Source organism: Neopelma chrysocephalum, unplaced genomic scaffold (genome assembly GCF_003984885.1).
Source record: "Neopelma chrysocephalum unplaced genomic scaffold, ASM398488v2 Primary Assembly neopelma1_25, whole genome shotgun sequence".
Taxonomy (NCBI): Eukaryota; Metazoa; Chordata; class Aves; order Passeriformes; family Pipridae; genus Neopelma; species Neopelma chrysocephalum.
The window spans coordinates 46584231-46605600 of record NW_020897694.1 but is presented as its reverse complement, the minus strand read 5'-3'; the positions used below and the strand labels follow the sequence as shown (position 1 = coordinate 46605600).

General features: G+C 37.7%; 1 protein-coding gene across 4 annotated transcripts in view; it reads right to left on the bottom strand.

Moving 5' to 3' along the window:
- The window catches only part of WWC3 (WWC family member 3), a 97531-nt gene that overhangs the window by 11536 nt on the left and 64625 nt on the right, over positions 1 to 21370 (bottom strand). For 3 of the 4 annotated variants that reach the window (XM_027675152.1, XM_027675153.1, XM_027675150.1), the window contains 7 exons: positions 16657 to 16899; positions 13483 to 13572; positions 11756 to 12330; positions 5647 to 5767; positions 4812 to 4886; positions 3711 to 3797; positions 2091 to 2283 (listed from right to left, as the gene is read on the bottom strand). In XM_027675152.1, the coding sequence (XP_027530953.1) occupies positions 2091 to 2283; positions 3711 to 3797; positions 4812 to 4886; positions 5647 to 5767; positions 11756 to 12330; positions 13483 to 13572; positions 16657 to 16899 (1384 nt within the window). The remainder of the gene's footprint in view (positions 1 to 2090; positions 2284 to 3710; positions 3798 to 4811; positions 4887 to 5646; positions 5768 to 11755; positions 12331 to 13482; positions 13573 to 16656; positions 16900 to 21370) is intronic. The other variant, XM_027675151.1, reaches the window with a different exon arrangement.

Genomic DNA, 21370 nt, shown 5'->3' with positions numbered 1-21370 from the left:
GGTGGGTCTGCTAGAGGTCTGTCATGTGCCTGCTCTGACACATTTGTTAACAACTTGGATGTCAGAAGAGTAGAAGTATTTATGAATCTCTCTGTGACATCAGATAGGCATGTCTCTTTAAGAGAAAAGGATCAGAATTTAAAATAATACTAAAAAATGGGACAAATGTTCTGAAATAAAAACACAAAATGCAAAACAAGTCGCACTCAAGAAGAATTCAAATAAATTAAGACATGGGGAATAATCAGTTGTTCAGGGCTGTAAAAGATCAGAAAGTCGGAGTGAAACAGCAATGCTGTGTGATTGTAAGAAAGGCATTCACATTTCTTTGATGTTTTGTCATGAACTACATATGCTAATCATGAAAAATAACAATTCCCTTATCTCAACATTGATGAGGCCACCGGGGAAGAAATAAGCCAATTTAACCCAGAAAAAGGTCTTTCAGCCATGCAGTGCACGAGTAAAAAAGGCTGAGAGAATGGAAAGACCATCCCCCAAGTTTAATATATTTATTTCTTTATAAGTGAAATTTAGAACTATTTGACAGAATTTATTTTTTTTAACTCCTTGTTATGTTCAAATACTTGTATAACTTAAGATAAACTCCAGCCTGGCTTCTGTATTTAGGAAAACATTACAGTGGCATAATCTAATTGAAAAAAAAGCAGTCATCAAGAATTTGAGAAATTTATGGATTATTAAATAGACGGGAAAAACAGTAATCTCAGTGGAAGAGACCTTGAAAGACAAAGGCCTTGTTGACAGAGACCATCACAGCAGTTCCAAAGAGAGATAGGAAATGTTTTCTCCGTTTGAGAAAATGCTCAATTTGCAGCTAAAGAGAATAACAATGTTTAAACAGATACTTCAGTGCATCTACCTTAAGAAATTGTGACATTGTTTCTCTCCTTTTGAGTAGAACTGCTAACTTACCTAAAGTATATTACTAGCTACTGCTGACAAAGATATTTCTGACAAAACTACACTAAGACTATAGAAAAGAAAAAATCCCTACCAATATAACCTGAAGACCTATCTTTTTTTTTTCCAATTCAGTAACAGCAGTTAGAATAAAAGCACCTTAAACTTAGATGTACCTGTGCCAGTACCAAGATACTTGACCCTTAAATAGCTATTTAGCTTGCCATAGGAACAGGCTATACCAGTATAAAGCATTTTACACCAATATATCCAGCCTGTTCTTGAGATGCTTTCTCTTTCATTATGTTGTAGTGCAAAAACGACAAAACTTCCTACTACAGACAAGACCTTGGGTCCACTTCTGTCAGTGTTAGGACCTCTATTTATGTAAGATGCTACTTAAAGGTGGACTAATAAACATGCACTCTTGACAAGATTTGCTCAAATAAACACCTCTTACCCATAGCCCAGCATGCCAGTGAGATGCCTTAACTTAACTTCTTTAACAGGCTTAAAAATTCTTTTCCCTAACCCATTCAAACCCCTCACTGCAATGACAACCCACTCACTTCAAAACAGCCAGGACACACACAGGCATTATAGTTCCATGCAGAAATAGAAGTCTTGAGCACAGTGTAGTTTAAAAGCTGTCAGATTAAGTCTTTTGGGAGAAGTTTAATTTTTTACACAGTGCATTCCTTCTTCCACCAAAATTTAGAAACAGCAGATTTTTCAACTTTCCACAAAACAGACACTTCTAAGAAATGCATTAAACAAATAAAAAATTAACTCCTTATCTACTAAATCCCATAGCAATGAATGTAAACCTTACATCAATTTTCAACATGCCTCTGCAACGTAATAGTAAACAGTAGAACAGATTACTTTCAATATGGCTTAAAACTTTTCAATTTTCAACCTCTGCTAATTTAGTAAGATTTCATGTAACCCCAAAATGCATATATTTCAACTTTTTAAAAATCCCACCTTTTTATTCACAGAACTATACTTACATATGTGCACAAACAGACACATTAACATGCAACTCTATCAGAACTTCTTACGGAAAAATAAAGACTTCACTTTCTCTTTATAATCTTAAAAATTATTCCTCAAGTAACTTTAGTTTTCCGTATCAATGGCTTTTAAGAAACAGAACCACTTACCAATAGTTCTTCTTGTTGCTGATGATCAACTGAACAGATATACAGCTGCAGTGATTTTAATTTCAAAACACTTGAATGCACAGGGATTCGGAACACTTCATTAAATATTAACGGAGTTTGGAATTCCAAAGCTCTAGAGCAGTAAGTGGTTGGTGTGCCTGACTCAAGCGGTGGCAAATAAACTCTCACATGACTGAGAACATCAAAACAGACAAATAGCACAATTCAGACAAAGAAAGCTATTTTGCATTTCTCAAAATCAAGCTATGCAAAAACGTTAGTGTAACACCTACACTAAGAATCTGCTCTGGGATCTCATCATCACAGAAATTTACTTTGTATTCTTAACGCACAAGATCTGCAAAGCTAATCCAGAAATGCTATATTTTCTAACTAAAACTATTTTTTTTCCAACTTGCTGCTTAACAGAGGCAAGTGGGACTTGAGCTCCCCAGAGCTATCCAAGGCATCTACAAGGAACTAGCAATTATGATATAGGAGCTACGGGAGAGCTACATACAGCCTTCCTCTGAGCAGCAGCAGATGGAGGCCAGGTGCCACACTATGATATTTCAAATGGAAACACATGCCTATATTTAGGCAATTGCATTACCCCATAAGTGTCACTGATCCATTTCTTCCTTCCACCAACTAACCTTTTTTTCCTCCTTAAGAAATTCAGCAAGGATGGCAAAAGAAATCTGTAGTCATTGCATCCATCTGCAGTCTTAAAAAACTAATTTAAATATCTCATGCCATCCCATTTGAGACTCCAAGCCAAAACCAAAATCAACAGTCATTTTCATCTGACAGAAGGCAGCAGAGCTACTTAGAGAATTGTTTCCATGTTCTCCCATTCCTGACTGCTTGTCCAGCCCCTGAACTTGAGGCTCACTCAAGTTCACTGCACAGCTGCATGAACTCTTATGCCACCACCAGAGAGGGGCTGACACTGGCAGGCAAATAAATGGTTAGAGGACTACTGGAAGAGCTCATTATGGTGGAACTGCAGCACTGGAGTGTGGAGCATCAGTTAGTTAAACAGATTCACGTGCTGTAAAAATTAAGAGATCCAGCTCCTCTGCTCACTGGCTGCTGCAGGTGAACTTCTCCCCGGCTGCCCCAGCACCTGATCCAATGAATGCACAGTTGCATGGAGAAGTTCATTAAACTGGCCAAAAGTTTTTTCTGCTTTTTTGGTAACAGAAACTTATTTTTTTGATAAAACTGATTTTTTTTATTCACCCTGCAGCAATGCAATTTCTTAAATCCAACCCAGGTAGGGTTGAGAAGAATGGAGAACAGAACTGCCTTTCTGAGTCATTTAGATGCCCGATTGCCTTGATGACAATGTCCATCAAACCTCCTGGAGTAATAAACATGTATAATAAATACAAAAGAACATAGGTCATTAAAGACTACGCTTGTTACCTGACCATTGTGACAGAGGTTCTATGAAAGGGACACTTTGTGTCCATAAAATTAACCCTTTCCTCATGAAAACTAAGACATATTCTCCAGAAATAGCTTAATTTTGAACGAAAGCAAATAAATCTACAGTATTTATGACTGTGGCACAAAACAAGCAATGATCAGACTTTGGGTGAAATTTAAGCTTACATTTTGCAGTTTTCTTTAACAACTAGACTAGTAAAGTTCTTCAGCTGTAATACATGGACTAACAGACATTCACTTCCACTGTCATGCCTGGAAAATAAATTTCCTGTGTTAGTCACCAATCATCAATATTTTGCTTAAGAAATAGAGATGACTAGAAAGATTTAAAGAATATAAAAGCACATTTTGTTGTTAAACAAATTTCTTAGACGAATCAGTTTCAATTAAAAGCAATTACAGATATCACATTCTGGTAACAGAACATTATTAATAACATTAGCTCCAGTAACACAGTTAATAGAACTAAGAGAATTAAACATTATTCAGTTTCAAAAGAATAAGTTGCCTTACACTATGCCTCTTGATAACAAACAGGTTTTATAAACTACATTCCTTAAACAGTTACACCATATGCTTATATGTGTGTGCATGTGTAACAACATATCGGTTACATTAGACAAATCAGTCTGCATTATTTTCATGGGTTATTGAAAATAAATTTAAAAATTCTACTCTTTCACATCTACATGAATTTACAAAACTCCCAAGCTTAGGAATTAATTTTCCAAGAGGTAGAGACAACTCTGGAGGGCTGCCTAAGATATGACATCCTGCCTTGCACAGCAATAATCTACCCTTTCGCACGTTGTTCCCACTACCAACAACAGCGTGCCATAAGCACAGGATTTCAAAGCTGTATTTGGGAACTGTGTTCCTATTTGTGTCTCTTTACCTGTGACTTTTCTAAGGTAATCCTCCTTTATCTGGCATAAAAAGATCTCGCTTACAGAGACATATCCCTATACCCATACTCATACTAATGGCCGAGACAATGAAAATAAATGCTACTGAAAGAAGTAGTGAAGGCCCTTTCAGCAGTCAGCATTGAAAGGATGAACTGAATGAACTGCAGTTAAGGCATATCCCCAACACAAAGTGGCATGTGACTAACTAATCTGTACACACACTAAACTTCAGCTGTCAGTTCAGAAACTTCTTAAAAATACCCACTGAAGTTCAGTTCATTAAAAAGTTAACAAACCCAAGAAAAGTAGTCAGCAATTCCTGCAGAGCTGACAGGGAGTAAGAGGAGTAACTACTCACAGAAATCCAACATGTATTTGTGGTTCTTCATTACTGGCAGCATCACCATAAACAGGCTCTTCCAGATCTTCATTCCTGTAGGAACAGAGAGTACTGTAAACTACATAGTGACCTAAGCTGTTAAAACATAATGAAACTAACATTTATTTTGTGATTTGTGGATACAAGCAACTGTTTGGTAATATAGGAAGAACTGGTAATGTAGAAGGAACTTAGACATCTATTTAAAAACACACAGCAGTAGTAATTCATAGTTGTAAAACTTGAAGTTTTAGAATTACTTTTTCAAGATATTTATGTTATTTTAATATCTATTCTGTCTTCCATTTCTCTTTAGCATCCTCCAAACCTTATCTTCTTCCCAGTTACTGTTTAGTTAAAACAATTGTATTAAGTAACATGCCTTTATGCATCCTTCAATCACTTGGTCAACCTACACATTTTTAGATTTTTAGTAGTTTGTATATTTCTTCCTCTCAGTTATACTTTTATCACATGCTACTCAGAATTGTAAGTCACACTCTGTATAAGTTTATCTTGTTATAGATGGTTGAAATAAAATTACTGATTTGACTAGTAACCTGAGAAAACTGTTTTTCAAGGGAGAATGATACGGTGTTAAAATGTCAGAGACAATAAAGTGGAAGTTTGTTGTGAAGATGACCGTGGGACTGCATGTAAAAAGCTTCTCTCCTTTAAAACATGCAATCTAGTATTTCTATGTTACAAAGAACTAGGAATGTTGAAAGCCTATTCAGAAATTCACAACTAACTCTTTCGGACCATGTGGTAGAAAAGGAATATTTCCAGCTTACTATGCATTTATACACCTGACCTTTTGCTTAAAGCTTCAAACACGCCACTGTCACTAGCCAGTGAATGATCTGAGAGACATGCTGAAACTCGCCTGGCTCTCCTCTCCGATCTTCTACCACTGTCTCCTCGCAGAGTTACGGCTGTCACGGAGAAAAAAGTGAAAACAACATCAGCTCAAGGCAATTTCTTAAAATCAAAGAGGAAACGTATTGTATCAAAACTAGCAGCAAAAGAGCACAAACATAGTTCACTGATTTTTCATCTAACTTTAAATTAAAAATCTAGAATACAATTGACCGGAGATTTTCTGTGGGAGAATTAAGGAAGGAAGTTTGTGGGCAATTGCTCTCTGACAAGACTAAGTATAAACCAATTGCATTGTTACTAAATGTTTTTCTCATAGAATAATCCCTTCGTAAAGGAAGACTTACATTAATTCAACATACGTACACATGATATCCTAAACTTTTCAGATTTACCTACTGAATATACAATAGGTTGAAAACAAACACAGAGACTAATTCTTTTAAAAAGTTATCTGATGTGAGGTTTTGTTCTCATTTTTTTCCTAATACAAAATCTCAAAGCATACTGTTTATACCATCACATAATAGCAGCTTTATTTACAGTCCGAGAGGCATTATCAAAAAGAACCAGTGCTTTCCAACTCACTCAGACCACTGTTTCTTCAAATTCTTGGTGAATGACTTTGACTGGGGGAAGGAGGAAGCAATATTCAAACCCCTCTTCCACCCTTCCCTGAATCACCAGCAACACCATAAAAAGCAACATTTTCACATTGTAAATGTACCAACAAAAATTATGTTATACATCAGGTTTTGCACAGGCAAGTAGGTATAGCAGCTACCAGTCCTTTAAAGTACATGCACAAGCAGTCATGATCAAGAACTGGATAGGAGAGGTTTCAACACTTCAATGATAGCTCCTAACTTAAGGTTGTTTTCTTCTGAGTACTAGGGAGAACCATTAAGCAGACTTGCAAAGTGCAGTTTCTTCACTGTGCAGCGAAGAACTGTTACCCTCTTCTACCTAAAGTTCAGTGAACTATCCTCAAAGCGGGAAAGTAATGGAAAAGAGATGCCACTTCAAAAGTGGGGAAGGCATTTTATTTGCTTCTGCTCGTGCTTAAGAAATTTAAGACAGCATGGAAGCATTCACAGTTCCAGCAGAGTGACAGTAGCACAGAGCATATTGTGTGGGAGACAAGCACCAGCTGACATTCACAGCTTACTGCCCCCAACTAAGGATGAAGCATGTCTTACTGAAAGTAACAACTTCCTGAGTACCTCTGTTACACATTATCTTAAGGCATCAAAATTTATTTCTGATACCTACCAGTAAGTTTCCTTCAGCTGAACACCAACCCACGACCTGAGCTCTGCCTGCAGAACCCAGCTGAGGTGTGGTGAGTCACACCCCTGCTTGGTACCCATCTCACCTCCCACCCAAGCACCACCAGGACAGGACATCAGGCTCGGGAGCTCAATAGAAGTCTTACAGATTAACAACCATGTCACTGTTATCAAGAGAAGGCTCTGGGTGAGGTCACTGTGGGATTGGCAGACAGGGTACACCCAAGCCCAGCAGTTCTGTTATCAGGCCACTAACAGCATGAAACACCCAAAGGTATTACAAAAATCACACAGTCTTGTTTGGAGCTAAAACTCCTGTATATCAGCAGAACAAGTTCTCTATCCTTTGGATTCATAAGTAGTCCTATGGACCTCTCCAAATTCAATGAAGGATTCTGTCATCATCAGCTATGGAAGAAACTTCTCTGCTGGCTACGAGCAGCCCACTCTGCACTTGTCTCTGTGCCTGGAGAAAGAACCACCATTCCACTCCATCTCTAGGTAGAGCATCCTACCCTTATTGTACATGATACATTGTGCAGTGTTGCTCATGGCATCCTCACCACAAATGAGAGCCAAGTTCAAGCGACCACACAGAAAGCAAAGAAATTGTATTTGAACCACACTCTCCTCTATATCACTTATAAAAGTTATGGGTTTGTGGGTTGTTTTGGTTGTTTGTGTTTTTCTAGGAGGGTTTTTTGGTTGGTTGGTTGGTTTTTTCTTCTTCTTTTTCTTAAAAACCTTTTGATTTGGTGAGTCTACCTCAGTTCTGTCACTGGTATTTATGCAGAATCAAAACTCTGTAGAGACATCTATAGAAAAACATATCAAAGTTTCCCAATAATTTTATGTCACTAGAAAGATGCTGAACAAAAGTGCGTAACTTTTTTCATGAAAGTGCTTCTATAATTTCTGTACTAATATCAACAAGTTACACTAGGATGACTTCTTTTTGTAAATAAGCCCTTGTCTCACCCCCTATGTGAACACTTTGTATAGAGGTACTTGACAAAGGACCTTGTGGACTCTCTCCTTTGGAAGTTCACATCCCAATTTGTCTGGAAGAAAAAGTTGGTCTCAAGCACCAATACAACGAAATGAAAAACTGACATGTTACAACAATGTTGTAACTTGACGATGATTTGCTCACTGCCTGCAGGCCATGGAAGCATTCAATAACCTCTGGATAATCCCAGCAAATTTGGGAGAGATGCACCAAATATGCCCTTGACTGGGGGGGGAAAATCAGCAAGAAAAATTGGTCAAGATGAAAGAGACATCAGATTTTGGTTTAAACAGAAAAAGTTTAGCATACGTTACAGACCTTGCAATGCTGGATTGTTTAAAAATTAAGTTTCTAAGACAGATCATCACCTTTAATTTTCTTATTTAAATAACAAAATCAGTGAAGAATGTATATGATTTTCCAGACCTACTGGGTGCCAAAGTTTGATAAATATAAGACAGGCCTGAATAAAAGAACATTCTCAATGTGATTAGTTGAAAAAGAGAACTTTGGGTGCCCAAACTTTCATTAGCTATTAGCTAAAAAATACATAAATAAATCTAAAGCATGTTTCACAAGCATAGGAGACTACAAATACTGCATGTCAGTAAAACACTCTCCTAAAAACTAATCAGATACAAACTGACCTTACCTACCAAGGTGCTGTCAGGCATTACTATGATACAATAAAGCTGAACATCAGAGACCACTTTTCCCAGGAATTTAACTATAGCTGTGAATGTATTGTTTAGTTGACATTGCAAGAAAATTAAGTATGCCATAATGATTAAACAGATACAGCACAATATCAAACAAAACCAAATGTAGCAAAATCTCCTGTTTCTTCTCATGCAACTCAAAAAAAAAGCAAAAACAACCACCAACAACTAAAAAAAACCAACCACTAACCAAAACAAAACAACCAGCACTTCAGACAGAAAAACACACTGGGAATTACAGGCAAAAACAGCACAATAAGAAATTTCAAGTTCACTTACAGTGAATTTTTCTGTTTTGCCGCATGAGAAACAAGACAAAATGAAAAGCATACAGTGATAAATCACCTTTTAGACCTATGACAATATTTTGCAAACAAGAGATTATTTAGGCATTAAAAGAAATTAGCACACGAAAGATTATTTTACTATAGAGAAGAGATAGTGAAGATATGAAAGCCCGCTATTTTATTAACACATTTCCTCCCACTCCCAGCTTTATAAATATGATGGATTTAACTTTTCAAGCATATTCCCTCGACTCACATATGCTAGCATATTTCACAATGTGTCCCTGTGACAGATGCAGAACAATAAAACAGCAGACCAGCAACTAAACCTCAAAACTGCAGTTCCTGAAAAACCCCTTGAACTTGGTCAAGTGCTGTGTCAGTGCAAAGTACATGCAGTATATTAGTGTTAATCCTTCTAGCCCCGAAAAACAGTGAAGGAAAAGGCAAAAGATTTCTTGGAACGAAGACCTACTGGTTTTGCAGCAAGGCTTTATGCTACCAGACCGCTGGGTGGCAGCAGCAGGGCACACTGCCTAGGACCTCATTGAAACCCAAAACCCCCCCAACATCTGGGGGTTCCCGAACTGTAATATAAGAACTTGATGCTCCATCAAATTCTTCCAATAAAAAGAGTACAAAACCAAAATAATTTCAAAAGTTTCAACTGCTACTTGCAAACAACTGCGTTACAATTGCAAACCACGAGCTACAGAATGTGAAGCAAAAAGTAGTCAAAAATCAGAAAGGTTAAACAAAGTTTTCTAAATCAATCATTTTCAAATGCAAATACTAAAAAAAAAAAAAAAGTCTCAAAAAAAGGCAGCCTGGCTACCTTTGAACCATACATTCTTCCTCAAAAAGCAACACAAAATAGTCTGTTGTACATAGAGAAAAGTTGTAACCCCAGACTAGGAGCTGGACGCCACAGAACTGACAGCAGGTAGCACAGACATTTTCAGAGAAATGTGAAATGTGTAGAAATGTAATAGAGAAAGAAGAAAGGGAAAATCAAAGCAGGATCTTGACCCTCATCCTATATTGCTCCCTAGGCCCTCACACCAGGCTTCACTTCTAGGAAACACGTACGAGCTATAAACGAACTACTTGGATATTTTCACTTACCACAATGGGTGAAGACATGCTGTGGTCTGATTTGAGGTTTAAAGAAAGCCTCAGGAAGCCTCTTCATGGCACTACTTTAAGCACAAGCTTACATGCTGGTCTCTGGAATTCTGTTTATTTTGGTCTGAAAGCTACAATATGGGCACTAGAAATGTTTACAACTAGTAGAAGTAAATTCTGCAGCAGTATCTTCTGGCAATGCTAGCTGCACCAAGGAAAGTAGGTGAGTCTAGACTCAAACACTGTTTGAACAATAGAGGCTTTTTAGCACAGTAGCAATGTTTTCTTTATGAAAATAAAAACCTGAAAGTTTTTCTGTAGATATTGCCAATGTTCCTTCGAATTATCACTTGACAAATAAGATTTCAGTAGGATAAGATGATGCATTCTCTGGTTATATTTCATATTATTCCTGATGTCCTAAGTTCCAAATACAACATTTTACACTACTGCTAACACAGAATTCTGGAGATAGAAATGGGATGGGAATCAAACCTTTAATATTAAAAAGCATTTCTCTATTGGTTTGATTTTATTAGAAAAACAAGCAAGCCAACACAAAAATGTTATCATGAAGGAATACTCTTTCATATTAACAGCAGTTCTTAATTTGATTGGTTAAAACAGGAAAATAAATCTGTCATGTGCTTGTATGCGCAGGTTTTTAATTTTGTTTCATTTTTTAGAATGTTTTCTGTTTCCTCTTTTGATCTCTCTAATTTATGTTTCTCAACTGCAGTGCCTCAGAAGCTTCTGCCAATGCAAACTAAAGCAAGTCCATGAACTTCACAGTCAAGAAGGAAACTCCACAGTATGTGTGTTGTGGTAACTGCACACATCACTCCTCTGCCATCACAGAGCACAAGTACTTGGAGACAACCAGCCAAGCAGATACTTCTCACATAGCCCCTACAAAAGATGCTGGTTTGCTGATGAAGCACTCTACTCATAAGTGCACCATGCACTCCTGATAGCCATGCCACTGTACGTTCTGCTCCTCTCACAGAACTTGGACAAGAGAACCTGGTCTGGGGTGTGTACAAATACAGCATGGAGTCAGCCGGCCAGCAAGCACTGTCAGCAGAATCCATGCTTTGTGTTTGGGTTTTTTTGTAGGCAGTGGTTGTTGGTTCTTTCCTATCTCCCCTGTGTTTGTGTTGCTTTACATTATCAGAATAAAGGCACCATGGGCACAACTAGGGCCTCAGAAGTAAGTAACCCATGCTTTTTCTTACTAATACCTTACTAATTCTTACCAATTCCTTGATATGCTACACTCCAAAGAAATTCTATATTCCATTCCATTTCTTCCACCCAATGTACCACTAGTTTGAGATCTATTCACAGGCATTTTCTCTACTCTTTCACTTCTTTGCTCTAAATCTAAAGTTTGGGCTTGGGGTTTTTTTTCTGTTTTTTGATCAGGCTTTTTTAACACTTAACAGCTACTATGTAATTTTTAACTGATGGTAGTAAAATAAGCAGTATTTTGGTCTATAGTTGTATGTAGTAATATTAGTAAAACTGAGGGACAATCTCTACTGTGCTGGTATGCTTAGGTCTGTGTGACATTTTCTGTGATAATGTGATAGAATACTAATGTCCGTAAACTCACCTCCACCAGTTTGGACAGCAGTCAGGTGTGGTCCCATTTCTCGCAGCCCTTCACTGTCCAGAGGATAAGTGGACGTCTGAGAAGAGCTCGTTCCTTGTGCATCATCGTCACCCAATGCTGTGGTCTGAGCCCTGAGCATTTCCAGGGCTCCTATGCCAGCCATCTCCTCAAAACCTTCTGACATCTGAGCCAACGGAGAGTCTCGAGACGCAGAGAGAAATGGGGTGTCCAGAGGCGAGCTTGGAGGGGACAATGACGACAAGGAGGACCGTGATGACAGGGATGCCAGGGACTGCGGGGTGTCCAGAGACCTCCGCTGCTTATTGAAATTCGAGTGTCCAATGGGATCAGCATATGGCACATCCTTCGTGAGGGATTCAAAGGGAATTATGTCAAAGCGCAAGTGTTGCCCGTAGTCTGTAACGCTGTCTGATTTGTCGTACTGTGGAAGGCCATAGATGTCCGTAAAGCTGACTGAGCTGAGGGAGCCTCTGCTGGAGGCCAAGGATCCTCGACTGGAGGCCAGGGATCCCCTGCTGCTGCCAGAGGACATTGTGAGGGTGCTAGCTGACAGACTATGGCAGGCAAAAAAAGAGAAAACAAAAAAGGTCCTTTCAAATATAATCAGAAACATCAATGCAGACATAAAAATGTCAATCCAGATCACAAAAGCAATTTTACATGTATTCAGTATGGTGACACAGAGAGATGATTTGGCATTTTAATGTCTAGGCTTGTGTCTCTTGCCCTGGTCTCAAGCACAATCAAGACTGAAACAGCACATGTGACAACCAAATCAAGGCTAAGTGCCTGAAGACAAACAGTCCAACAGGACGAGCCTCCTCTTTCCTCCAACATGTAAGCAGCTGTAATTTGGCAGAAAAGAGGCCAGAGCAGGTTTTGGATCAGCAGACTCAATGTAAAGCCAGGAAGGATACATTACCATGATCCAGCTTGAATTTACATTAATGATTGGTCATAAACAATCCACAGAGAAAAAGTGCAAAGGGATTTGCAAAGTCAAACTGCTGTGTAAGCTTCACTCTTACAGGTTTTTCCAGTGCAAAATAAAAAAAAGAGTTTAGGCTGAATCCTATTCCAGTTCCTTTTACCATTCACAGTTAAGGGAGAGAAGAATATAAGTGACAAAGAGAGATGAAGTGAGACATAGCAGGAATGGAGCTTTTGATGTTTGTGTGGCATTGAGCTGAGGAATCCCCAAGAGTTGCATCTAAGAGGCAGCTGTGAGTGTGAATATGCAAAACATTCTGGGCTTCTGTGTGGGTCTTAGCACATTCTCATATTTAAATGGCAAAATTTTGTCATCTCACTAGGGATCAAAAACCCCTCCTTTAGAGAAGGTATCAGAATATTAAAAACTCACAGAACTTAAAAGAATGTTATGTTCCTATCAGTAAAACTGTAACGGTATTACAACAGGTTGTAAGGACTTATTTTCTGAAAAGGAGATAACATATAAAATTCCCAGATAAAACACAAAATTCACAGATATGCTTAATAATGTAGCCCAAATAGCCATCACTAAAACTATTCATAAAACTCCATCCAAATCATCACATTCCATAGACCAAACTGTATAAATGTAGTAAAAAGTTAATTTACTTGGCACACATACACAGGAGAACAAAAAAGCAAACTTCATACATTATTAATATTCTTCTCTGCTGCAGTTAAATTTCAAAACCTGCTGGTTTTACATAACTTACCTTTTTAACTGGGAGTGTAAATATGAAGTTAAACGTGTAGCTTCTTCTAGTTGCATAAGCAAACAATTTCTCTTTTCCTGTAACAGTATCCTATAATTAAACAGATACATATTACTATTTTCTTCATCAAAGTAGTGTTCAAGAAGTTCTAGGAGCTTTCCAATTATGGAAAAATATCATTGCATTGCAGTTTGGAATGTAAAAAAAACTTAAATGAAAAATTTTAATTTATGCTGCTCATATGCAAGGACGATAATTCCAGCAAGAACACAAGAACTCTAGCCAAAATCACAGACAAGAAAAGTAATTGAGGCACAATGTAAGAGTCATGAAGCTGAAAATACATTATAGCAATTAGCAAAGTCATATAAAGTCCTAGGTAAAAACATGAGACTCTACAAGATTATTTTTTTCTCTTGCATCAACCTGATTCTGCCAGTAAAATACTATGACTTTCCACCTTCTCAGGAAAAAAAATATTCCAAATAGACCTATTATCCAAGCTAATTAGTACAAAATTTCAAAGAAAAAAGAAAATTTTTGGCAGATTTTTGTTAAATGTAACCATAAAAGTTAAACTTATGCTCTTATTCTAAGTGTTTTAGATGCATTTATATATCATCATATTTAAGCAGGTGATACAACATTTTGAGTACTACGTTATGACAAAAATCTCATGCTGCAACTTTTTTGTCCGTTCTAAAAACAAGCAGCTGAATTACTCAGTACTACTCCCACAACACAAACAGAATGTACCTTTAATGCTGTCAATCTCACACACCTATAAGATAACCTAAATTCTGCGTTTTGAGATTATTAGAACTCCAAATGATAGATTTTATCTATTGATTTATTCTTTTTCTGGATCAAGAATTATATTCTTGGTGTTTTGTTTTTCCAAGCCTAGTCACTGAACTTCAAGCTAAAATCAGGGTAGTATTCTGCTTTGTGCTGTAGATTTTTGTGTCCAGGAAGCTACTGCTCCAGCCCTGCATTTATAAGTTGGCTAGAAATTTGGATTCTGACAGACAGCTTGGAAAAAAATCAGCAAAAAGGGGGTTCTCCTGGATAAAACAGCAGCATTAGTTTCAATAAACTTTAGGTGGTTAAGATACGAAAAAAAGTATGTCTCTGTTAGCACTAGAAACATAAATCTCTCAACCTCTTTGGCCTCCAACTTCATCAGTTCCTATGCTGGCAAGGGGCTGTAACGCTACACTCCAGCACCACCACGGCCCTCTGGGAAGGCTCCCTCCATTGCAACCACAGGGCAGGGGCTGCACACCCACACGGTGCAATGCTGACACTTTTCTCCTGCTGCTGTGGAACCCAGACCAGGTTGACCCAGTGGCCCAAGGAAGGCTGCAGCTCAGCTACACAAACTTACATGATACAGACACTGCATGCAGGAACCAAAAGAAAAAGACGAATGGATGCAAGAATTGACCCAAAAGCTTGCAGGGGAAAGCAGGGATATTCACACTATCTACTTTAAAAAACAAACTTAGGAACCTACGCTCCACAATGATCAATGCTGCAAGGTAGGTACCTGTGCTAAAAGGGTAAGAAATGCCTCCAACTAAGGCTATCAGCCAATTTTACAAAAACCAACACTACTACAACAACAACAGAAAACCAAACAAACAAACAACAAAACAAAACAAAAAAAAAACCCTTCCCACCTCTGTCATACTGATTTTAAGTTTATTTTCATCTGTCCATAACGCTGTGTCTTAACAGCTGTCCATAACGCTGTGTCTTAAATACTCAGTAACAGAACAGAACTGGTAATTATTTAAAAAGAAAATCCTCTGTATTTCACAATTAGAAGAAAGTGGTAATAGAAAAGCAAAACTAGGAAGGTTTTTGGTTATTCCTCAGTCTAAAACAAAAAAACCAAATCAATTAGGGCTACGAATAGTTAAGCTTTCCTCCAATTAGTTATACAAAAATAGAGTGTCCATCAATATTATTCTAACTTCTAGTCAACTTTTTGCTAGCATTTGAAATATCAAGTACCACACTGGAACGCTGGTTTCCACAGCATGAACTACACGGAAAAATAGCTTGGTCTTCTTGCCAACATAGTATGAAGTACCTAACATGAGAGCCCAAAACCAACAAATAAAACTTACTGCGCTGCAGTGTAAAATGAACTCCCTTTTCTGTCAGTTTAAGCTGAGAAGCCAATGTAACGATACGGCAAAAATTGCAAAATATATTACACTGACCTGTAGGCCGGCTGTGAATTTTCTATTTATTGCCTGAATTGACTGTCTGAAGTAAGCCTGTTCAAAAGAACTGAAGTTGTCAGAATCTGTATATGGAAGGCACTTCCAAATATTTTTAAAGTGTCTTAATTGTGTAAATATTAACCTTTACACAGATCACATTAAACCTGGTTCATGTAGGTTTTCCTGAAGGGTCAAACATGAAGTTTAAGAGAAGTAAGAACAAGTAGTTTCTCGCTTTCACTAGAAGCAGTCTACAGTAAAAAGAGGTTAAGAGGTTTTGTCCTTTTCTTTGGCTACAGGAAAAACTGGGCAACTTCAAAATAAACACAGTGTTTCCATTAATATGTTTTGGGGTTGTTTATTTTACATATAACTTGATATATAAGTTTCCAAGAATGACTCTGTTTACTATGTTCTCTGAATGTCTGAGTTGGGATGTGCTCTCACTGCTAAGACTGCAAATGAAAAGGAAATGTATATAAAAGGCAGCAAAAAAGGTCATCATTTAACCTTCCTGTTATAAGGCAGAAACTACATATAGCAAAGGATCTTTGTTCTGTTGTTTTTGGAGATGAATAGTACTCTACTGTAAATAACAGAAAAAATCTTTCACTACAGAAGAACTGTTATTCAGGTCTCTATTATCAGACAGTATCACTTTTTCCAAGCATCTTTTCAGACTCTATTCTGATCTTGTCTTCCTGTTCAGACTCTTTATACAAATGAAATGAAAACTAACTAGTCAACCTCACTGCAACTCCACTTCAGAAAACTTCAAGACAGAATTAAATAGTAGCTGTCAGGAGCAGACTCTTCTGAAACCAAACTACTCTAGTAACTATTTTTTTCCCCTTAAACTTAAGGAAATTCCCTACTCTTCCTTTTGAAACTACCAATATGGATCTTACAATAGTTAAGAAAATTATTTAAGTTCCCAAACCTTTCAGTGGCCCCATGAGCAGACGTTGCTCGAGCCCGTTGAATTTCATCCTCCAAGCGTCTTTTTTCATCTTCCAATCGTGAAATGTCTTCTGGGGATCGCCTCTGCTGACTGATGAGCTGCAGCTCCTGAAGAAGAGCCTCCTTCTCTTTGATGAGCTGAAGACGGTCCCTGTCCGCTTCAGCCATTCCTGGCCAAGATTCATTATCTAACAAGGCCAGCTGCTGTTGTATATTTGAAACTCTTTAAAAGAGGATAAATATATTTAAAAATTAAGAAGAGACAAAGACAAGTAAGAAGAAAATTATCAAAAGGTGAAGCCTGTTGACTTCTGTGCCTTTTTTCTTCTAAATTTCAGAACAAGATTTGGGGTGGATTTTTGGGGGGTTTTGTTTGGTTGGTTTGAGGGTTTTTTTTGTTGTTTTGTGCATTTTTAAAACAACTGCAAGCGTTCCTAAGTCTGTAGCTGTATAAGAACTACAGTGCATTTATCTATCACATGGATGTTATCTGATTTCAGAGCTTTCTCATTTTGTAATAAATCGATATTTTACAGCTCAAGTTTGCTGCCTATAGAGCTGATGAAGTTGAATCTCCTTTCATTCCTCATTCTTCTATGATCAGATCTCAAATTGGGATTTCAAAAGTGCAGGAAGAAGTTGAAGGGGCTGAAGGTGAGATGTATAACTAGTGGTAACAGGTCCAGACATTCATGTCTCACCTAGCAGAGGACTGGTTCAAGGGCTGAAAACATTAGGTGGTCCTAACTAACAACAAAACTTTAAGAATAAATAAGCTGTCAGTAAAACAGAAATATAGGTCTGGAAAAAGATTACAAATACAAGTGGCTTTATATGAATCCATCATAAAATCAAGGAATTAAATAAGCTAACATAATGTTTTTCCTGTAGTATTCTTTATAGTCAAAAGTAATTTCCTATATCTCAAGATGCTGAACTATCACATGAAACAACAGTTGGAAGAATACTTCCACAGTCAACATTTTAAGAAAATGTTCTTTTAAAAACAAATTTAGAACTCCTATCAATATTACAAAAAGGGTAAAAATAGACATTTCACAAATGTTTCTTTTGGCAGAACTGAAAGGTATATAAGCATAAGAGGAAGAACACTTATTGATAAGTATTTATGTTTGTCTTACAATGACAATTTAGACACTTCAGAATGTTACAGTTAAAATGAAAAGCAAATAAGAGAAAATCTAGCTTTCTGATTTTTGGACATTTGAAACTTGAGAACTGTACAATATTTATGCAGTTTCAATCTAAGTTTCATCTTCACTTTGAAATGGTAGCATTCAAATAAAATTCAGTGCACTGTAAAAGATTACTACCCTTCAGCTAACTAGCTAAATAAATAAAGGCACATTTAATAATAATAATAATAATGGCCAGTCTTCGTGAACGAAGATTTGGGGAAAGGTCTTTTTACCTTTCCAGCCTGCGCAATGGATTTTTTAGGTGAGACACAGCCTGCGCTGAACTGAGCCCACCCTTTAATCCTAAGGTTCATCTGCCGGGGCCAAGCAAGCTTGGACAATGGCAGTGAAGTCCTCAGGACGTAGGTTTGTTTAGAGTGACCTTCTCATAGATGGATGGCCTTACAGGGCTAACGGGCTCCATCTGCCCAGGGGACTGGCTGGGATTCGAACCTGGGTCGCAGAGGTGAGAGTCCTGCATGCTAACCACTAGGCCACCAGGGGTCCCCTATAAAGGCACATTTAAGCCAGCCATAAAAGTGGGATATGGTTCATTCTTTTTGGTTAGTTTAAGTAATCTTTTTTCAAAATTACCTGGTAAGAAAGAAAAGTTAATAATAAACAAAGCAAAGTAAAAGCACATAACATGCAAACAGAAGATCCACAGTGTGCTAAAATGTGATTCACAATAAAAGGAAAGGCATAAACAAGACAAAGGCAAGGTTTCCCCCATCTGAAAATAAAAGCTCATGCAATGTTTATTTCCTATGGACATGTGGAAAGTATCTGGCCATCTTATTATCTGGGGAAGGGAAATTAAGTATCAATATAAGTCATTTTGCAATGACTGCATTCATATAGGAATATGAATTTTACTGTGATCCCCCCCTTAGATTTCATTTACAGTAAGTAAAGAAATTGTGTTTTATCTTACATCTTAGTCTAAAGCAGAGTATTTTATCAAACCCTTCAATACCATTTCCTTCTCCTTGCATTAATAACCAACTTCCTGTCAATATCTACTGAAAGCACCATTGTGAATCAATACATGCAGTCTACATATTTCATGCTTCTGCTATTGTGCATGAATTCCAGATGCAGCTTCCTGAAGAACACCTCGCTCCATTCACCAAATGTCAGGGCCAGGAAGAACAAGAGAGAGTCAGGACCCCTCCTCTCCCCTGCCTGGGCCGCTATGCTGTTAAGGATTCAGCAAACACTCCTGAAGGCATATACAGCTTGATTTTCAAGTGTTCAGTGCCAAATGAAATAAATGGAGACTCAAGGTCCTTTCAACAGAATCACAGAATTCAGGTAAATTGAGTTATCACAGCTTGGCAAGCAAGTATGAATCAGATGAGCCCTGACTATTTGAGTGACCATGTTCATAAGCTGTTACACAGTTTGTGGACAAAAGAACGTGAGATTCACTTGGTGAAGTCTCGGGGCTGTTTTACAAGACAGCTGAAGGACTGACCCTCTCCATTTTAACACTCACAATTGTTTTGCTAGCTATTTTTACATTGCAGGGTGAGCTGGTTAAGAAGCTGACCACAGGGGCAAATGAACACGAATGAAAACAAAAAGGAAGAGAGAAGTATGATCAGGAAAGAGGGGAAGGTGGGATCACCCCTTTCAGCGCTACTGAACCAGTGAAGCCACTCATCTGTAGAGTAAAACACCACCCTCACTGAATACAAGAGGTTTTAATTTAGACTCTTGAACTTGCTGAGAGCACGTAACTCCTTTTGTGTATGACATTCCAGCCTAAAGTTTGTTTTTTCCCCTCAATTTCTGTTATGGTGATGCTTTGAAAGTAGGAAGTTGTCATACAATAACTTAATTATACTGCTATTAAACGGGGGAAAGTACTGCTGTGGACAAGGGTTTGTATCACTGAAGAGTTCCAAAATCTGATTAGGTATTTACTTTGATTCCCTCGACACTCAGCATTTCAGCTAGCTCTTCTTGTTTCTAGAGTTCTCCCTTTAAACAAAGAAAAAGCAGTCACAAAACACTTCATAATGCAGGAACCTTGAAGCACCAAAAGGCCAGTTTTCTGTAGCCTGCATTTCCTGCAAATGAACTGAAGTTTTGAGGCAATTTTGTTGCTTGCTTTCCACTGAGGACTCTCTCTGTATGGTAAGTTGTTCCAAAAGGCTACTAGTGGCAAACTTTTCAGAATTTATCTCCTTGGCTAGAAAACATCCTTAAGGCTTTTATGGTCTCACTCACTCAAAACTAAGAAAAATATCTGAGGAGTCATGTTCAGTTCTGCTAAACCTTAATAAAATATCCTCTTATGCATGTTCCATAGTTACAATCTGTCTTCTCAAACACAGGCTTTCCTTCCCAATCACAACAAATGCATAAATAAGCCATTTCACTACGCTTGTCTAGGCCAGATTTTATGCCCATACTATACCAGCCATTCTCACCGCTGGTATGTTACAAGACAGTGCCTGGTTTCCATTTTCAAACTTCGTGCATATATTAAGCTACATTAAATATCCACTTAAATAAATCAATGACTTGACATAGATTGCAATTTAAGGTGGAAAAAAATATTTAGGATCCATTATGAAGCCTCTGTTTTTCAAACACATTTTCCTTCCTACTGAGTATTTTTAAGAACAGTCACTGTAAAAGAATGCTTTTATCTGGCCTAATGCCAGATACTGAGGTCCCTACTGATACAGCAATTTAACATATTCCTGGGGAAAAAACAGTTAATTTTGAGCCATCAACATTCCAGGCATTTTGCCCATTCCCATCCTTGCATAACAAGTGCTGAGGAGCTAGCATTCCACACTGGAGTAGGTGGTATCAAATGACTGGTTTCCTAGGTAGGCAGACCAACTTGCTGCTTATTTCAGTATTTAAAAATTTTGAATAGAGATGAACATAACAGCTCCTGGTTAAGCAGAAAAGCAGGAGGGGTACAGATGGGATGACAAAGGTTTAACCTGATGATCTTAAGCAAACACTGCTTTGAAACAGCACACTTGCCTTGAAAAGGCCATACAAGGTAGCTATAACGATGCCTCGCCCAAGATAATGTAGACAGAGCATGAGGGTGGAGATCAGTACAGTCAGTAGTTTACTACACAAAATACATCATGGAGGCAGAAAAGCATTTATTTCCGAAATTTAATTAGATAGAATTCAATTAAATTTAATAACATGTGTGAATCATTACAGATCTATATAGCTCCCCCCAGACAAAAGAGGCAACCTTTCTGTCATTGAAAATATCTGGGGAACCTTAAAGACTTCATTAGTGTCTAGAACCTCACTTTCAAGACTGCTATCTGAACCCAGCACTAACTAAATTATACTGCTGAGCTCAAGAGCTTGAGGATATTTATTAAATATGAGAAGTGAGTAAAAATCACTTTTTGTGAGATGAGTGATTTACAAGTACAATTAACCCCATATTAGACTATTACTCAGATTTTGAATAAGACAAGTGTCTTGGGGCAGGAAATGCCCTGA